Raw genomic sequence first — 14,578 nt, 5'->3', positions numbered from 1 at the left:
AATTGGTTGTGTATGGTAATAAAAAAAAGTCTAAAGAGTTAAGTGTGAAATGGCTGTGTCGTTTTCTGCTGACGTCTTCATTAACTGTTAGGTCCATGTAAGTGCATTTTGTGTGGAGTCAAGGGTGACCCAGAGTCCAGTTATTGAAAACAGATGTTGAGAGGCCTTCACCACACTAGAAGTAGAAGGAAGTGTGGGTCTAAGTGGGGGATGGTGTATAGACTATTCTGTACTGAGAGAAAAGGGTTGGGGTTGTTACTCTTGAGACTGGAAAACACCTACCATCTAGTGGGAGGTTATTGTGATTGCATTATGGTTGTTGTTGGTGGTGTGGGATCATTTACCATGTTTTATACCAGAGACCAGTGGCCTGTACACACATTACTTTCAGTATCAGACATACTGTATGCTAACTGTTTTTGAGGCGACTCAAGTCTGAAGACCCTGCAGGTCTATGGCAATGCCTGCAATAGTATTGCACGTAACACATTGATGTTGGCTCGATGAGTATCAGATAAATTGTATGTAAGGCTTCAGATCAGAAGTGTTGTGTGTGGCTGCATTAATAAAGAGTTACTGGTACGATGAAAATAAAAACTGGTACTTTACGCATAAGGTCTTACAAACATGAATGTCACTTAGTAAAAGCAGAAGCAGCCCGTGTCCACCACCTTTTTCCTGTCATCCATCCAGCTAGTTTTTCACCCTGTATTTGAATACTGAGTATTGGTATTAGTGCACCATTGACTATAACTTACATACAATCTTCAGAAAGCACAGCAGTGGGGTGTTTAGTTACTTCAGTGAGGAGTCTGTCACCAAGGGTTTTGCTGGAGCCATCCAGTGCAGTGAATGACTCACTACATAATCTGGTAGAATTTGCAATCAGAAGAGCCACGGCTCTTACCTCTGTCTCCCTGCACCACACTGATGAGTCCACCAGAATATCTTTGGCCAACTTCTCAATCTCACGGAGCTGAACAAAAGAGCTGAAAGGACAAGAGTGACATTTAGGTTCATAGGATGGGGTTGTCTTTTCTAAATGCAAAATAAAAGGACGGGTGGGAGGTAAAGCCATGGGTAGCTCTGCAAAGCTTATCGACATGGGCACTAAATTAAATCCACTTGAACAAAAGGGTTTAGATGCTACAATGCTATTCGATTAGCAACCGAGTAAAGTGCAAAAGTATGCACAGCAATAGGTTAAATCAGGGGTTCTTAAACTTTTTGGGGCCATGGACCCCTTATATTAGCAAATTCATCAGGGATCCCCACAATCTGAACACAACTCTAGTGAGATGGCAACAGCATACAAGGAGTTTTACTATGACTTCGGGCAGTGAATGGCCAGACAACGCACGTCTCAGGCACATGGAAGGAAGATTTGAAAGGCCCATCTCTTGGCATCGGAGAGAACATTTAGCAGTTTAAGCTGATTTCCTGATATTCTACAGATTGTCATGTGGCAAAGAGATTTTGTTGTTGTTGCAGTTTTAAAGCTAATATCCTGCAAGAGAGAAAACTTAGCAGTTTTAAAGCTAAAATTACAGTGCATTCATGTAAAAAAAAAAATGGGAGGAGGGGGAATACAAGTATTGAGTTGAAAAATGTATAATTGGTGGAAAACTGTGGATACCAATATTCCTGTGAGCCTCCCAGGCCCATGTTGCCCAGGGTTAAGAACATACATTGTAAATGAATAATATATACATTGTATTACACCCTCTAAATTTATTCAGTGGATCCCTTGGCCAAAATTAGTTTAATCTGTTAGTAATATTCATAAAAAAATTAAGTACATTTTTGATATACACTGAACAAAACTATAAACACAACATGCAACAATTTCAAAGATTTTACTGAGTTACAGTTCATATAAGGATATAAGATAATAGAAATACATTAATTAGGCCCTAATCTATGGATTTCACATAACTGGAAATCCATAGATTGTCCGTAGTTTATGCCTGCCCATACCATAACCACACCACCACTATGGGGCACTCTGTTCACAACGCTGACATCACCAAACCGCTCACCCACACAATGCCAAACACACTGTCTAGCATCTGCCCGGTACAGTTGAAACCGTGATTCATCCTTGAAGAGCACACTTCTTTGACGAAAAGATTATGATCATTAGACTCCTCTTTAAATCTGCGTATTTCTCCAAAGCTCAGTTGTCCTGAGTCTGCACAACACTCCCAGGACCTATGATCAAGAGAGACACTCAAGTTTTTTAATACTATATCTCTTGACACATTGATGAAAATAGTCTTGGCCTCTAAACCTTAAAGCTGCATACTGGACCCTATTCCAACTAAACTACTGAAAGAGTTGCTTCCTTTGCTTGGCCCTCCTATGTTGAATATAATAAGCGGCTCCCTATCCACCGGATATGTACCAAACTCACTAAAAGTGGCCGTAATAAAGCCTCTCTTGAAAAAGCCAAACCTTGACCCAGAAAAAATAAATAAATGATTGGCCTTATCGAATCTCCCATTCCTCTCAAAAATTTTAGAAAAAGCTGTTGCGCAGCAACTCACTGCCTTCCTGAAGACAAACAATGTATATGAAACACTTCAGTCTGGTTTTAGACCCCATCATAGCACTGAGACTGCACTCGTGAAGGTGGTAAATTACATTTAATGGCGTCAGACCAAGGCTCTGCATCTGTCCTCGTGCTCCTAGACCTTAGTGCTGCTTTTGATACCATCGATCACCACATTCTTTTGGAGAGATTGGAAACCCAAATTGGTCTACACGGACAAGTTCTGGTTTAGATCTTTTCTGTCGGAAAGATATCAGTTTGTCTCTGTGGATGGTTTGTCTTCTGACAAATCAACTGTACATTTCGGTGTTCCTCAAGGTTCCGTTTTAGGTCCACTATTATTTTATCTCTTGGTGATGTCATTTGGAAACAATGTTAACTTTCACTGCTTTGCGGACAACACACAGCCGTACACTTCGATGAAACATGGTGAAGCCCAAAAATTTCCCACCCTGGAAGCCTGTGTTTCAGACATAAGTGGACGGCGACAAATGTTTTACTTTTAAACTCGGACAAAACAGAGATGCTAGTTCTCGGTCCCAAGAAACAAAGAGATCTTCTGTTGGATCTGATAATTAATCTTGATGGTTGTACAGTCATCTCAAATAAAACTGAAGGACCTCGGTGTCACTCTGGACCCTGATCTCTCTTTTGACAACAAGAATATTTCAAGGACAGCTTTTATCCATCTTCGATACATTGCAAAAATCAGAAACCTTCTGTCCAAAAATTATGCAGAAAAATGTATCCATGCTTTTGTCACTTCTAGATTAGACTACTGCAATGCTCTACTTTCCGGCTACCCGGATAAAGCACTAAATAAACTTCAGTTATAGAACCAAAAAATGTGATCATATTACTCCAGTGCTAGCCTCTCTACACTGGCTTCCTGTTAAGGCTAGGGCTGATTTCAAGGTTTTACTGCTAACCTACAAAGCATTACATGGGCTTGCTCCTACCTACCTTTACGATTTGGTCCTGCCGCACATACCTACACGTACGCTACGGTCACAAGACGCAGGCCTCCTTACGGTCCCTAGAATTTCTAAGCAAACAGCTGAAGGCAGGGCTTTCAGGGCTTTCCTATAGAGCTCCAATTTTATGGAATAGTCTGCCTATCCTTGTCAGAGACGCAGACTCTGTCTTGACCTTTAAGTCTTTATTTTAGACTCCTCTCTTCAGTAGGTCCTATGATTGAGTGTAGTCTGGCCCAGGGTTGCGAAGGTGAACGGAAAGGCACTGGAGCGATGAACCACCCTTGCCGTCTCTGCCTGGCCGGTTCCCATCTCTCCACTGGGATTCTCTGCCTCTAACCCTATTATGGTGGCTGCATCACTGGCTTACTGGTGCTCTTCCATGCATCACTTGAGTGGGTTGAGTCATTGACGTGATCTTCCTGTCCGGGTTGGCGCCCCACTCGGGTTTGTGCCGTGGGGAAGATCTCTGTGGGCTATACTCGGCCTCGTCTCAGGATGGTAAGTTGGTGGTTGAAGATATCTCTCTAATGGTGTGGGGGCTGTGCTTTGGCAAAGTGGGTGGGGTTATATCCTGCCTTTTTGGCCCTGTCTGGGGGTATCATCGGACAGGGCCAAGGTGTCTCCCGACCCCTACTGTCTCAGCCTCCAGTATTTATGCTGCAATAGTTTGTGTCGGGGGGCTAAGGTCAGTCTGTTATATCTGGAGTATTTCTCCTGTCTCATCCGGTGTCCTGTGTGAATTTAAGTATGCTCCCTCTAATGCTCTCTCTCTCTCTTCTCGTTTGAGAGAATTTGGCAATACATCCAACCGGCCTTACAACGGCAGACCACGTGTATGACATTATGTGGGTGAGCAGTTTGCTGATGTCAACATTGTCAACAGAGTACCCCATGGCGGCGGTGCGGTTGTGGTTTGGGAAGGCATAACGAACACAATTGCATTTTATTGATGGCAATTTGAATGACAATCCTGAGGCCCATTGTTGTGCCATTCATCCGCCGCCATCACCTCATGTTTCAGCATGATAATACACGGCCCCATGTCGCAAGGATCTGTACACAATTCCTGGAAGCTTAAAATGTCCCATTTCCACGGCCTGCATACTCACAGACATGTTGCCCATTGAGCATGTTTGGGATGCTCTGGATCAACCTGTATACTTTGGACGGTATCAATACACAGCAGTCACTGCAAAGATACAGGTGTCCTTCCCAATCAGTTGCCTGAGAGGAAGGAAACAGCTCAAAGATTTCACCATGAGGCCAACAGTGACTATAAAACAGTTACAGAGTACATTGGGTTTGATAGAAGAAACTAAAGATGGATCAACAACATTGTAGTTTCTCCACAATACTAACCCTAATTGACAGTGAAAAGAAGGAAGCCTGTAGAGAATAAAACAATAGCACTAAAGTAATACAGCCAAAAAAAGTGGCAAACCATTTAACTTTGTCATGAATACAAAGTGTTATGTTTGAGGAAAATCCAATACTTTACCAAGTACCACTCCGTATGTTCAAGCATAGTGGTGGTTGCATCATCTTATGGGTATGCTTGTAATCGTGGGGATCGGACCCTTTTTTCAATTTTCACCTAAAATGACATACCCAAATCTAACTGCCTGTAGCTCAGGACCTGAAGCAAGGATATGCATATTCTTGATACCATTTGAAAGGAAACACTTTGAAGTTCGTGGAAATGTGAAATTATTGTAGAAGAATATAACACATTAGATCTGGTAAAACAAAGAAAAAAACATGCCTTTTTATTTTTTAACCACCATCTTTGAAATGCAAGAGAAAACCCATAATGTATTATTCCAGCCCAGGCGCAATTTAGATTTTGGACACTAGATGGCAGCAGTATATGTGCAATGTTTTAGACTGATCCAATGAACTATTGTATTTCTGTTCAAAATGTATCAAGACTGCCCAAATGTGCCTAATTGTTTTTTAAAATACATTTTCAAGTTCATAACTGTGCACTCTCCTCAAACAATAGTATGGTATTATTTCACTGTAATAGCTACTGTAAATTGGACAGTGCAGTTAGATTAACAATAATTTAAGCTTTCTGCCGATATCAGATATGTCTACGTCCTGGGAAATTCTCTTGTTACTTACAACCTCATGCTAATCACATTAGCCTACGTTAGCTCAACTGTCCCGCAGACGGGACACCAATCCTTTATGACTGAGCTAAGCACAGGCAAAATTCTAGAGGAAAATCTGGTTCAGTCTGCGTTCCACAAGACCCTGGGAGATGAATTCACCTTTCAGCAGGACAATAATCTAAAAACAAGGCCAAATCTACACTGGAGTTGCTTACCAATAAGACAGTGACTGTTCCAGAGTGGCCGAGCTAAAGTTTTGACTTAAATCTACTTGAAAATCTATGGCAAGACCTGAAAACCAATTTGACAGAGCTCGAAGAATTTTGAAGAGAATATAGGTAAATGTTGCACAATCCAGGTGTAGAAATCTCTTAGAGACTTACCCAGAAAGACTCAGCTGTAGTCAAAGGTTCTATATTTCATTTTCAATACATTTGCCAAAATAAATGTTAAATTATCTTCCCCTGTCGTCATGAGGTAAATCCTCACGTATTTTGAATAACAAAATGTGGAATAGGTCAAGGGGTATGAATACTTTCTGAATGTACTGTAGGCTGCGACTAGCTGGAGGAGGAGCACTCTGGGGAGTTTGGTACACTAACCACTGGAAGGAGAGCGCCTTGGCGGGGTGTAGCTGGTAGCCTGCGGGTAGCCGATTGGCAGGTCATTTAGTAGACCATATGGTACGGCACTTGGTAGGCCTCCTGGTAGGATGCTTTATTGGCCACTTAGTAGGCCGGGGTGGCTGCTTGGTATGCTGCTAGATAGCAGATAGGGTCAAAGTAGTGGAATGGGCTAGTGGGTTTTTAATGAGTGGAGGGTTAGTTGAAGGGTGTTTATATTTTATTTAGTATTTTCTATCACAAAGTATAATGGATTTATACTATAGTCCAGTTGGGGGTGGTAAGGCAACATATTGGATGCCAACTGCCGTTAAACCCCACCGAAGAGGAGGGGACGCGAGGAGTATGCAATTAAGATTCTTCCTTACACAGGCACACACTTACTCTGTCGATCAGGCTGGACATGGCTGGCGTTGAACCTCACTTGATACTCTGAAAAAGGATACCAAAATAATATATAAATAGGTGACAAAATACAGACCAGTCTTTGGTAAAGGCAGTCAACTTACCAAAGCCCATATCAAACATGGGATCTGCCTCACAAACACCAGTAACCAGCAGAGTGTGTTAATCTCAACAGGAGGCCCGTCCTACTCTAGTTCAGCTGTAAGCAAGTGGGTCGGATCTGCTAGCTAAAACACCAGGAATACCACTCTCTTCCGGGTGGTGGCATTCTTTCTCATATGGTCAATCAGAAGAATTGAGATTCTCCATATGTGTGAGGAAAGAGATGCACCTAGAGTTGTGGCTGGCTCTGGATACCTTCTTAAAATGTACCCTACAAACCACCCAAAAAGACACGACTAAAAACCACATGATTTTATTAACAAAAATGAGACCATTGTTTTTTCACATGTATCTACTCAGTCTTAACCCTATTGTCTATGGAAGTTACATGTCCACCGAGGAGCAAAAATGCATCAAGGGTTAAATGCAAAAAGGAATTGCCAATTATATCCTCACAATGACAGCTGCTTGTGTCACATCTTGTGTGCAAATTACAGATATTTATAACAGAGAACCTCACGGATATTGTCATGCCTAAGACTAGTCATTTTCAAGACAGAAGCCGATTCCAAAATGGAAGCTTTTGAAACAGAATGTTATGGAGTTTGAGAGTTCAGTGTTTCACTTGCATATAACCACTTCTACAATATCAGGTGTCAAAACGTAGTGAGTGGTGACAACTGTGGGACCAAGTGAATTTATGTTTATTACAGTTCAGAACTGCTGTGTCAGATGCAGCTAAGTTTAGAATGCACACTTATAGAACTACCATTGACAAATTACAAACAGAAAAGGAAACCATAGACAAACAAAATAAACTGCCAAAGCCATTTAAAATCAAAAATACTTGACATCCTCCTGTGAATGAACTCAAGCGTAGCCTCACACAAAAATGAACAAATACATTTTACAGACACTCCACTTTCAAAAGCATAAAAAACACCTAAGTGACACAGAGGCACTTTACGAAGAAGTGAATACAAGCTGCAAAGTTCACAAACACAGATGGATTCACAGGAAGTAGTACACTTATAAAAAAAGGAGATCTGTCATTAACGTAGGTTGATAATATACACTCACATTTAGTCCAATAGGGCTGTGTTGGGTTACTCAGGGCTAAGAGTTTAACTAGAACGACGGGGGTGTCCAGTGAGAAAGGACGTAAGAATACAACAGACATCTCAATCACAGGTGTTTTCTGTGGCGTCAGGACTGCATAACAGCTCCACTGCTCCCTTCTATTGACCAGAAAGATTGACCATCTCACTTATGGTAAGGTTAAAACTATCTGGATGGTATATTTACAGTACATTTCTTTCTACATGCACAGTAGAGTGGAATTCTATCCAAAATCTCAACACTTCTTCAGACAAGCTGACAATCAGGAGCCATGTTACTGAATCCCCAACCAATGCAGGATAGCATATCTTTCCCCTTGCATTTAGACCGCGCAGTAGGGTCGGTTCACACATTAACCCTTGAAATTCTGTGCATGTTTCAGCTGAAATGACCAGCTGTGCATCTACAGACTAGGCATGCTCATCTAAGAACAGTTGGTTGGTTGCTTTTCAGGTGATGTGTTTTGTGTTTTAGTTGTCCCACCTACTCTTTTTGCGTTTTGGTGGATCTGGGACTGCAAAGCTGTCTTCCTCTCGGTCTCCTTTCCCCTCAGCTCTGTCCCCCCTTCCTTCACTCTCTGCCCTGTCTCCACTCTCCCTGTCACCTCTACAATCGTCTCGCTCTCTGTCCCTTCTACTTCCGTCTCCATTACGACTATCGCCATGGCGCCCGCTGCTGCCATGGCGATCCTTGTCCCCGTATCTGTCGCGGTCTGCGTGCCGGTCCCGCTCCCCATAGCGGTCCCGCTCTCCCCCGCCACTGTGCCGCTCGCTCCTGTCTCTCCTGTCACGATAGTGGCCATCTCCATGGCGACTCCTGTCATCACCATGTCTGTCACGGGGCCCTTCCCTGGGTGAGGGTGGGGCGGCATACCCCTGAGGAGCAGTGGCCTGGCTGTCTGACACAGAGCTCAGGGAGCCGGCGCTGGTGAAGCCTGCCATCTTGGTGCCCATGCCGAGGGCTGCTGGAGGGGCCATGGCTAAGGAGGGGGGCCCACGGGGCCGGTCTGGGCCCTCAGGGGCCCCGGTGGGGACGGAGCTCAGACTTCCAGCGCTGGTCCAGCCTGAAGAGCTACTGGACTTGGTGGTGAGTTTAGGAACCATGCCGGACGCCGCCACAAAGTGGTTCTTATACTGAGACTGGGAAAAAATAGACAACGATTAAAGAGGGACTTCTAGACTAACAGAAATAATTAAATGAGAAAAAGGGATAAAGCTAACAGAATAGATAGTGAGTGATAGTTTAATTACCTGGAAGGCTGACTTCATTGCTGACATGCGGTCTCCCATGGCTCCGGTAGGCTTGCTGTAGCCCTCATAGTTACCCATGGCAGCACCACCACTACGCTCCTGGAGAAACAACAAAATGTCAACAATCACCAAGAGTTACACTATTATGCCACTGATCTACCAACAAGATAAAACACTACAAATAACAGAATTTATGTTACAAATAGACATGGCCAACTCACAGAACTTTCAGCTCCCAATCCTGGCCTCTCTCTGTAACCCAGACCACCTCCTCCAATGTTTAGCTTCTTTCCATTGCCGCCCTTGAAGCGTGATTTCCTGAACCAGGGATTCTGAGAGGAATACATCAAAGGAGGTCAGTAAAGACATCATATAAAATGAACCTTTCCATAGCCGTCCTCAATGGTCAGTCAGGGACATGTAGAATGGCTTACCTGCATTGCCAAGTCCATCAGTTCCTTAGAGACGCTTTGATTGGCTCCCTCCAGGTTACGCACAAGGTCTCCTGCAAATGATGTGTCTTTACTGGTGAGAAGGGTGTAGGCAACACCCTTTTCTCCAGCACGACCTGTTCGGCCAATTCGGTGTGTGTGTGTGTCGATGTCCCGAGCCACGTCATAGTTCACTACTGTGCGTATTGAAGGGATATCCAGACCACGGGCTAGGGAGGAAATGACAAAGAAGCAGTGAATGATAGAATGACAAGTATGTAGGAGCACTGGAATTCAGGCAAAAACAATCAAATCATTGTCAGTGTCTGTGTAATCATACACAGATCTCTGATGATTGGAACGTTGTGCCACATTCATTCCCCACCCCCTCGTCTGCAGCCCACCCCCACCTCACCTGCCACGTCGGTGGCCACCAGCACGGGCAGACTCTTCTTCTTGAAGTCAGCGATGACCTTGTTCCTCTCACTCTGGTCCATGTCTCCGTGCAGCAGGCCCAGGCTGTGGCCCTCCTGGGTCAGGTTGGTGGCCAGCTCGTCACAGTTGGCCTTCTTGGTGACGAAGATAAGTACAGAGCCAGAGGAGGTAAACTCCACCAGGCGGCGGGTCAGCCAGCCCCACTTCTCCACCCCACTGGGCATGATCTCCACTACCTGGGTCACATCCTCATTGGCCTGGGGAGGAAGGATGGAGGATTGAAGAGCATTAGATGACTAAACTCCAGAAAATGTTCTGCCGCCAACTGGTTGACTGTTCTGGCAATGTAGAACTTTAAATAAATGATAGAAGTGGCAATCAGATGGTGTTAGAAGAGCCACTGGTCTGACCTCCCCGATGTCTCCCTGCACCACGCGGATGGGGTCCATCAGGATATCTCTAGCCAGCCTCTCAATCTTCTTACGGAAGGTGGCACTGAACAGAAGAGCTGTGAGGACAGGAGTAAAGTTAAGGTTCATAGGACTGGGTTGTCTTATCTAAAGCCTCTAACAAGTGTACATACACACTTACTCTGTCGATCAGGTCGGACATGGCTGGCAATGGATCTCACTTGATACTCTGAAAAAAAGTTTCCAAAAGTATATGATATAAATAGGTGTCAAACCAACTTCAGTGAACAATCTTCTGGGCCTAGTGGTCATTGGGAACAAAATAAATAAGGGAAAGCCAACTTACCAAAGCCCATATCAAACATTCTATCTGCCTCATCAAACACCAGGTATGTCACTCTCTGCAGAGAGGTGGCCTTCTTTTTCACATGGTCAATCAGACGACCCTGTGTGAAGAACAACATACACAACCCAATAAGTGAAATGACCTCAGGGGATTCTTTTCCTCCAATACATAAAGACTAAACACAGTCTACCACAGTGATTGTCAACTAGAGCTCTTACCGGGGTGCACACAACTATCTCTGCCCCCTCCTGAAGAGCCTTGGCCTGCTCCCACATGCTGCCGCCTCCATACACCGCCACCGAGCGCAGGGAGTAGGCTTTCCCAAAACGCTTACACTCCGCGTGGATCTAGGGAGCACAACCATCATTTTCAGGGGCCCAATCAACTTTTTGTCATGGAAATGTTTTGTTCCTGACCCATCTCTCCCTGGCTGTCTTACCTGCTGACAGAGCTCCCTGGTGGGGCACACGATGACTGCGATGGGCCCCTCTCCAGTCTCCAGTTCCTTCTGGTCCATGATGTGAACTAGCATGGGCCAGATGAAGGCTGCAGTCTTGCCACTACCAGTTTTCGCAATGCCAATCATGTCACGTCCACTCAGGGCAATGGGAACTCCCTACAGGACAGGTGGGGAAGAAAATACAGGTGAGGCCTATTTGCTACTAAAGCAATATGAAAGTACCAAAAAGAAAGACCTAGGAAACAAGCTGCTTAGGTACCTGGCACTGAATAGGTGTTGGCTGAGTGTACTCCGACTTGCGGATTATGTGCATCAGCTGCTCATCAAACCCAAAGTGGGCGAAGCTGGTGGAGAGTTTAGGAGGGGCGGCACCAGACACCTGCCAAAGTCAATGAAGCAAAATAAATAGGCAAGAGGCTTTTGGTTAAAGAGACAATGGGATCATACAACAGTTGTCTGTAAGTGGTATGTTGGCTAGGATTGTGTGGTTAGGTTTAGATGTGGTTGTATGTGCGCGTGTCCTTCTCCGGACACTTACCCGCAGGTTGAGTTTGTGTCTCAGCTCAAACACCTCTGTGCCTGTCAGGCTGAGAAGCTCCTCATGCTCGTTGTAGAAGTTCCTCTCAAAAGGTGGGTAGTCAATCTATAAGGGGATGACATAAATGTAGGACCTCAGACACACACAAAAAACAAAACTCCAATTGACATGATAACATATAACTTCCTGCCTCTTGGCTCAGATAGGTGCAGTATGCAGTTGTTACCTCAGAGTGGTCCATCGGGGGCAGGGGCATGATGATCTTCTTAGTGGTGGGGGCAATGGGATTCCCATCACTGTCGTAGTCTATGTTCTCATCCTCGTCCTCTGCGGTCAGCCCAGCTGTGGGATTCTCTGCCATGTAGCGGAAGTAGGCTTCCTGCACAGAGCACAGCCGCATGAGTCAACCAGAGTCAGCTTAAACGCCTAATGTAGCACACATTCATGCAGGCACTCTTACCACTCTCATAACCGGGGGATATACATTTAAATAGTCAACGGCAAAATGCTCTGATGATCGCCCATATCAATGTCGGAGTCTAAGCCATTTTATGTTTTAACACTCAGTTTAAACCAGTCTTTGCGTTATTCAGGCTGAAATTGATCACAGTGGCAGATTTTATAACCCCCCTTCACAAAGTAGTAAGAACAGCAACAGTTAATAGTAAACATTCATTACAGTATGGCATATTTGAAAAGAGATAAACTATTAAATCAACATGCTTAGTTTAGGCATGGGTATATTTAAAAAAAAATATGTATAATTGAAACCACAAGTATGCATGTAGATATCCAAGAAGGATAGGGTGAAGGATTCAACCTGCAATTGGGTTTGTTAGCATAGTGTGAGAGAGCGATAGAGTAAAAGAGAGAAAAAAAGTGCGAGAGATGTGGTAGGTGGTGAGACTTGGCCATAGATGGGTCGGGAGGGGAGGTTGGGGTCTGGAGGCTCTCTGATCAGTAGTAAATTAGGAACGTTGGATGGATCACTTACTTGTTCATCTTCCTCTTCAATGTCATCACGTATACCCCTGTAAAAACAAGCGGAGAAAAAAAAACTTCCCTGCGACTCGTTTGTTCACCCATGATTCCCCACAACCTGTCTAATGTCACGCTTATCCCCTCCCTACAAAGTCGCCATGCAAGGCAGGCTTGATTAGTTACCTACAGTATGGACCAACTGGGGAAATTTAAGGTAATTGAATGGCAAGACAGATTATTTCAAATGAGACATATCTTTGCTCCACAGTGGTGAATGATTGCAGTTGAAGTGGAAACTTATATCTACATTATCTTAATAACATGCTAGAGTTTTGGGATGAGAATAGATTAATAATTTTGACACTTGACTAATTACCATGGAAATATGTGCAAATCAATACACAGGTGCATGGCAAGAATGTACTACAACTGCCTGCCTGGCAGCCTTGAATAGGGCCTTTGCTAATAATATTTTTGCTTATATTATTGACAAGGTAATTTTGAAGGACCTAAGCTTAAAGGGTAGAAATTTAAGGGATCTTACTTTTCAACCTTCTTTTCCTTCTCTTTTTCCTCCAGTTTCTTCATATCTTTAGCTGCTTGGTCCTAGAGCAGACAAGAGGGTGAACAATATACCCCCCTGCAATATTTCCCAAAAGCTCTGTGACAATAACCCCAGATTTTAAGCAGACGAACTACGGATAAAATGTGTATATTCCTACATGATCCAGGTTTAATAGGGGAATCCTTGACTCACCTCAACTTGGGCCATGAAGGCATCAAGAGGATCATCCTCACTGTCTGAGCCCCCTCCAGACTGGAATTGTTGCCGTGTGGGGGAGTTCTCAGCTGGGATATATGGCAAATCTGTGATGCTTGACTCCTCTTCATCATCTTCAAAATACCTGGAAATGGGTTAGGAAAGTTATCACCAGTCAAATGTCATTGAAATCAATGTAATACATCCTGCATAACTGGTTGATAATAAAGCATACGAAGCACACCAAACCCAACCCTAAAGGAAAGATAAGTCTACACTCACGCATTCTCTTCATCAAAATTGGCTCTTTTTGTTCCTATCTTGTAGAATGCAGGGAGTTGCTGGTTCTTGCCATAACCTCCAGCTGTCCCTGCGCCTCCGAAGGACGTGTGGGATTTCTGAGGCACGCGCAGTTCTTCTTTCTTTCCTCCTCCTCCTTCACCACCACCAAGGGAAAATCCTCCAAACCCGAACCCTCGCTTACCACTTGGGCCACCCTTGCTCCAGTTCATAGCTGTTCTACAGAAGTAAGGGGAAATAAAAAAAAACATAACATTTGGTGTTTGACTGTTGTACATTGCTGTTGCATTCCAGTCCATTCATCGTAGGCCTTTTGTGTCACCCACAAACGTCTGCTAAATGCTAATCATCTCGTAAATCACTGTCTGGGGATGTCAAAGATTATCTGTGGCTTCTGGCAAATTGAAGATATAAAACATAGCATTAATCTGTGTCTATCTAATGTTTGGATCTCATTAATTGGCTAAATTAAACTAGCTAACGTTAGCATGCTACGCTTCTCTAGGGCCGCAGCAGCACGACGAAGAAGTGGGTGTGTGACAAATGATTGACTGAGCAAATATGGCTTGTCAAAGGATATTTGCAAAAGCAGTTAAATCTAGTGTACGTTATACACTATAAACTAACCTCATGGATTCATGTACTGTTTATTTACCTGTTTTCACCACCAAGAAAGATCTGTTTACCACTGCCAAATCTCACAGCGCGACTCGAAAGTGTTTTGCGTCATTACCGTGTGTAGACGTAGATTACGCGCGACGGATTGCTTCTCACAA

The 14,578-nt window shown here is 44.0% G+C and overlaps 1 protein-coding gene across 2 annotated transcripts; it reads right to left on the bottom strand.

The window, feature by feature from the left end:
* Nucleotides 1-7,069: 7,069 nt before the first annotated feature.
* Nucleotides 7,070-14,577, bottom strand: LOC139565382 (ATP-dependent RNA helicase DDX42-like). Of its 2 annotated transcripts, XM_071385675.1 has the most exons (18): nucleotides 14,458-14,577; nucleotides 13,785-14,021; nucleotides 13,500-13,647; nucleotides 13,287-13,348; nucleotides 12,756-12,792; nucleotides 11,988-12,140; nucleotides 11,762-11,866; nucleotides 11,483-11,602; nucleotides 11,203-11,379; nucleotides 10,982-11,110; nucleotides 10,764-10,863; nucleotides 10,599-10,646; nucleotides 10,418-10,515; nucleotides 9,988-10,264; nucleotides 9,576-9,802; nucleotides 9,363-9,473; nucleotides 9,142-9,240; nucleotides 7,070-9,030 (listed from the first exon to the last, which is right to left on the bottom strand). In XM_071385675.1, the coding sequence occupies exons 2-18, from the start codon at nucleotides 14,012-14,014 to the stop codon at nucleotides 8,362-8,364; spliced, it is 2,790 nt and encodes a 929-aa protein (XP_071241776.1). In that variant the 5' UTR covers nucleotides 14,015-14,021; nucleotides 14,458-14,577; the 3' UTR covers nucleotides 7,070-8,361. The 2 variants fall into 2 exon arrangements, with proteins under 2 accessions (XP_071241776.1, XP_071241777.1); XM_071385676.1 differs by lacking the exons at nucleotides 12,756-12,792; nucleotides 13,500-13,647; nucleotides 13,785-14,021; nucleotides 14,458-14,577 and having other exon boundaries at nucleotides 13,287-13,319.
* Nucleotide 14,578: the final 1 nt, after the last annotated feature.

The sequence above is a fragment of the Salvelinus alpinus genome, chromosome 36 (genome assembly GCF_045679555.1).
Source record: "Salvelinus alpinus chromosome 36, SLU_Salpinus.1, whole genome shotgun sequence".
Classification (NCBI taxonomy): Eukaryota; Metazoa; Chordata; class Actinopteri; order Salmoniformes; family Salmonidae; genus Salvelinus; species Salvelinus alpinus.
Note: the sequence above shows the minus strand (reverse complement) of the source record. Positions and strands in the feature narration are given on the sequence as shown.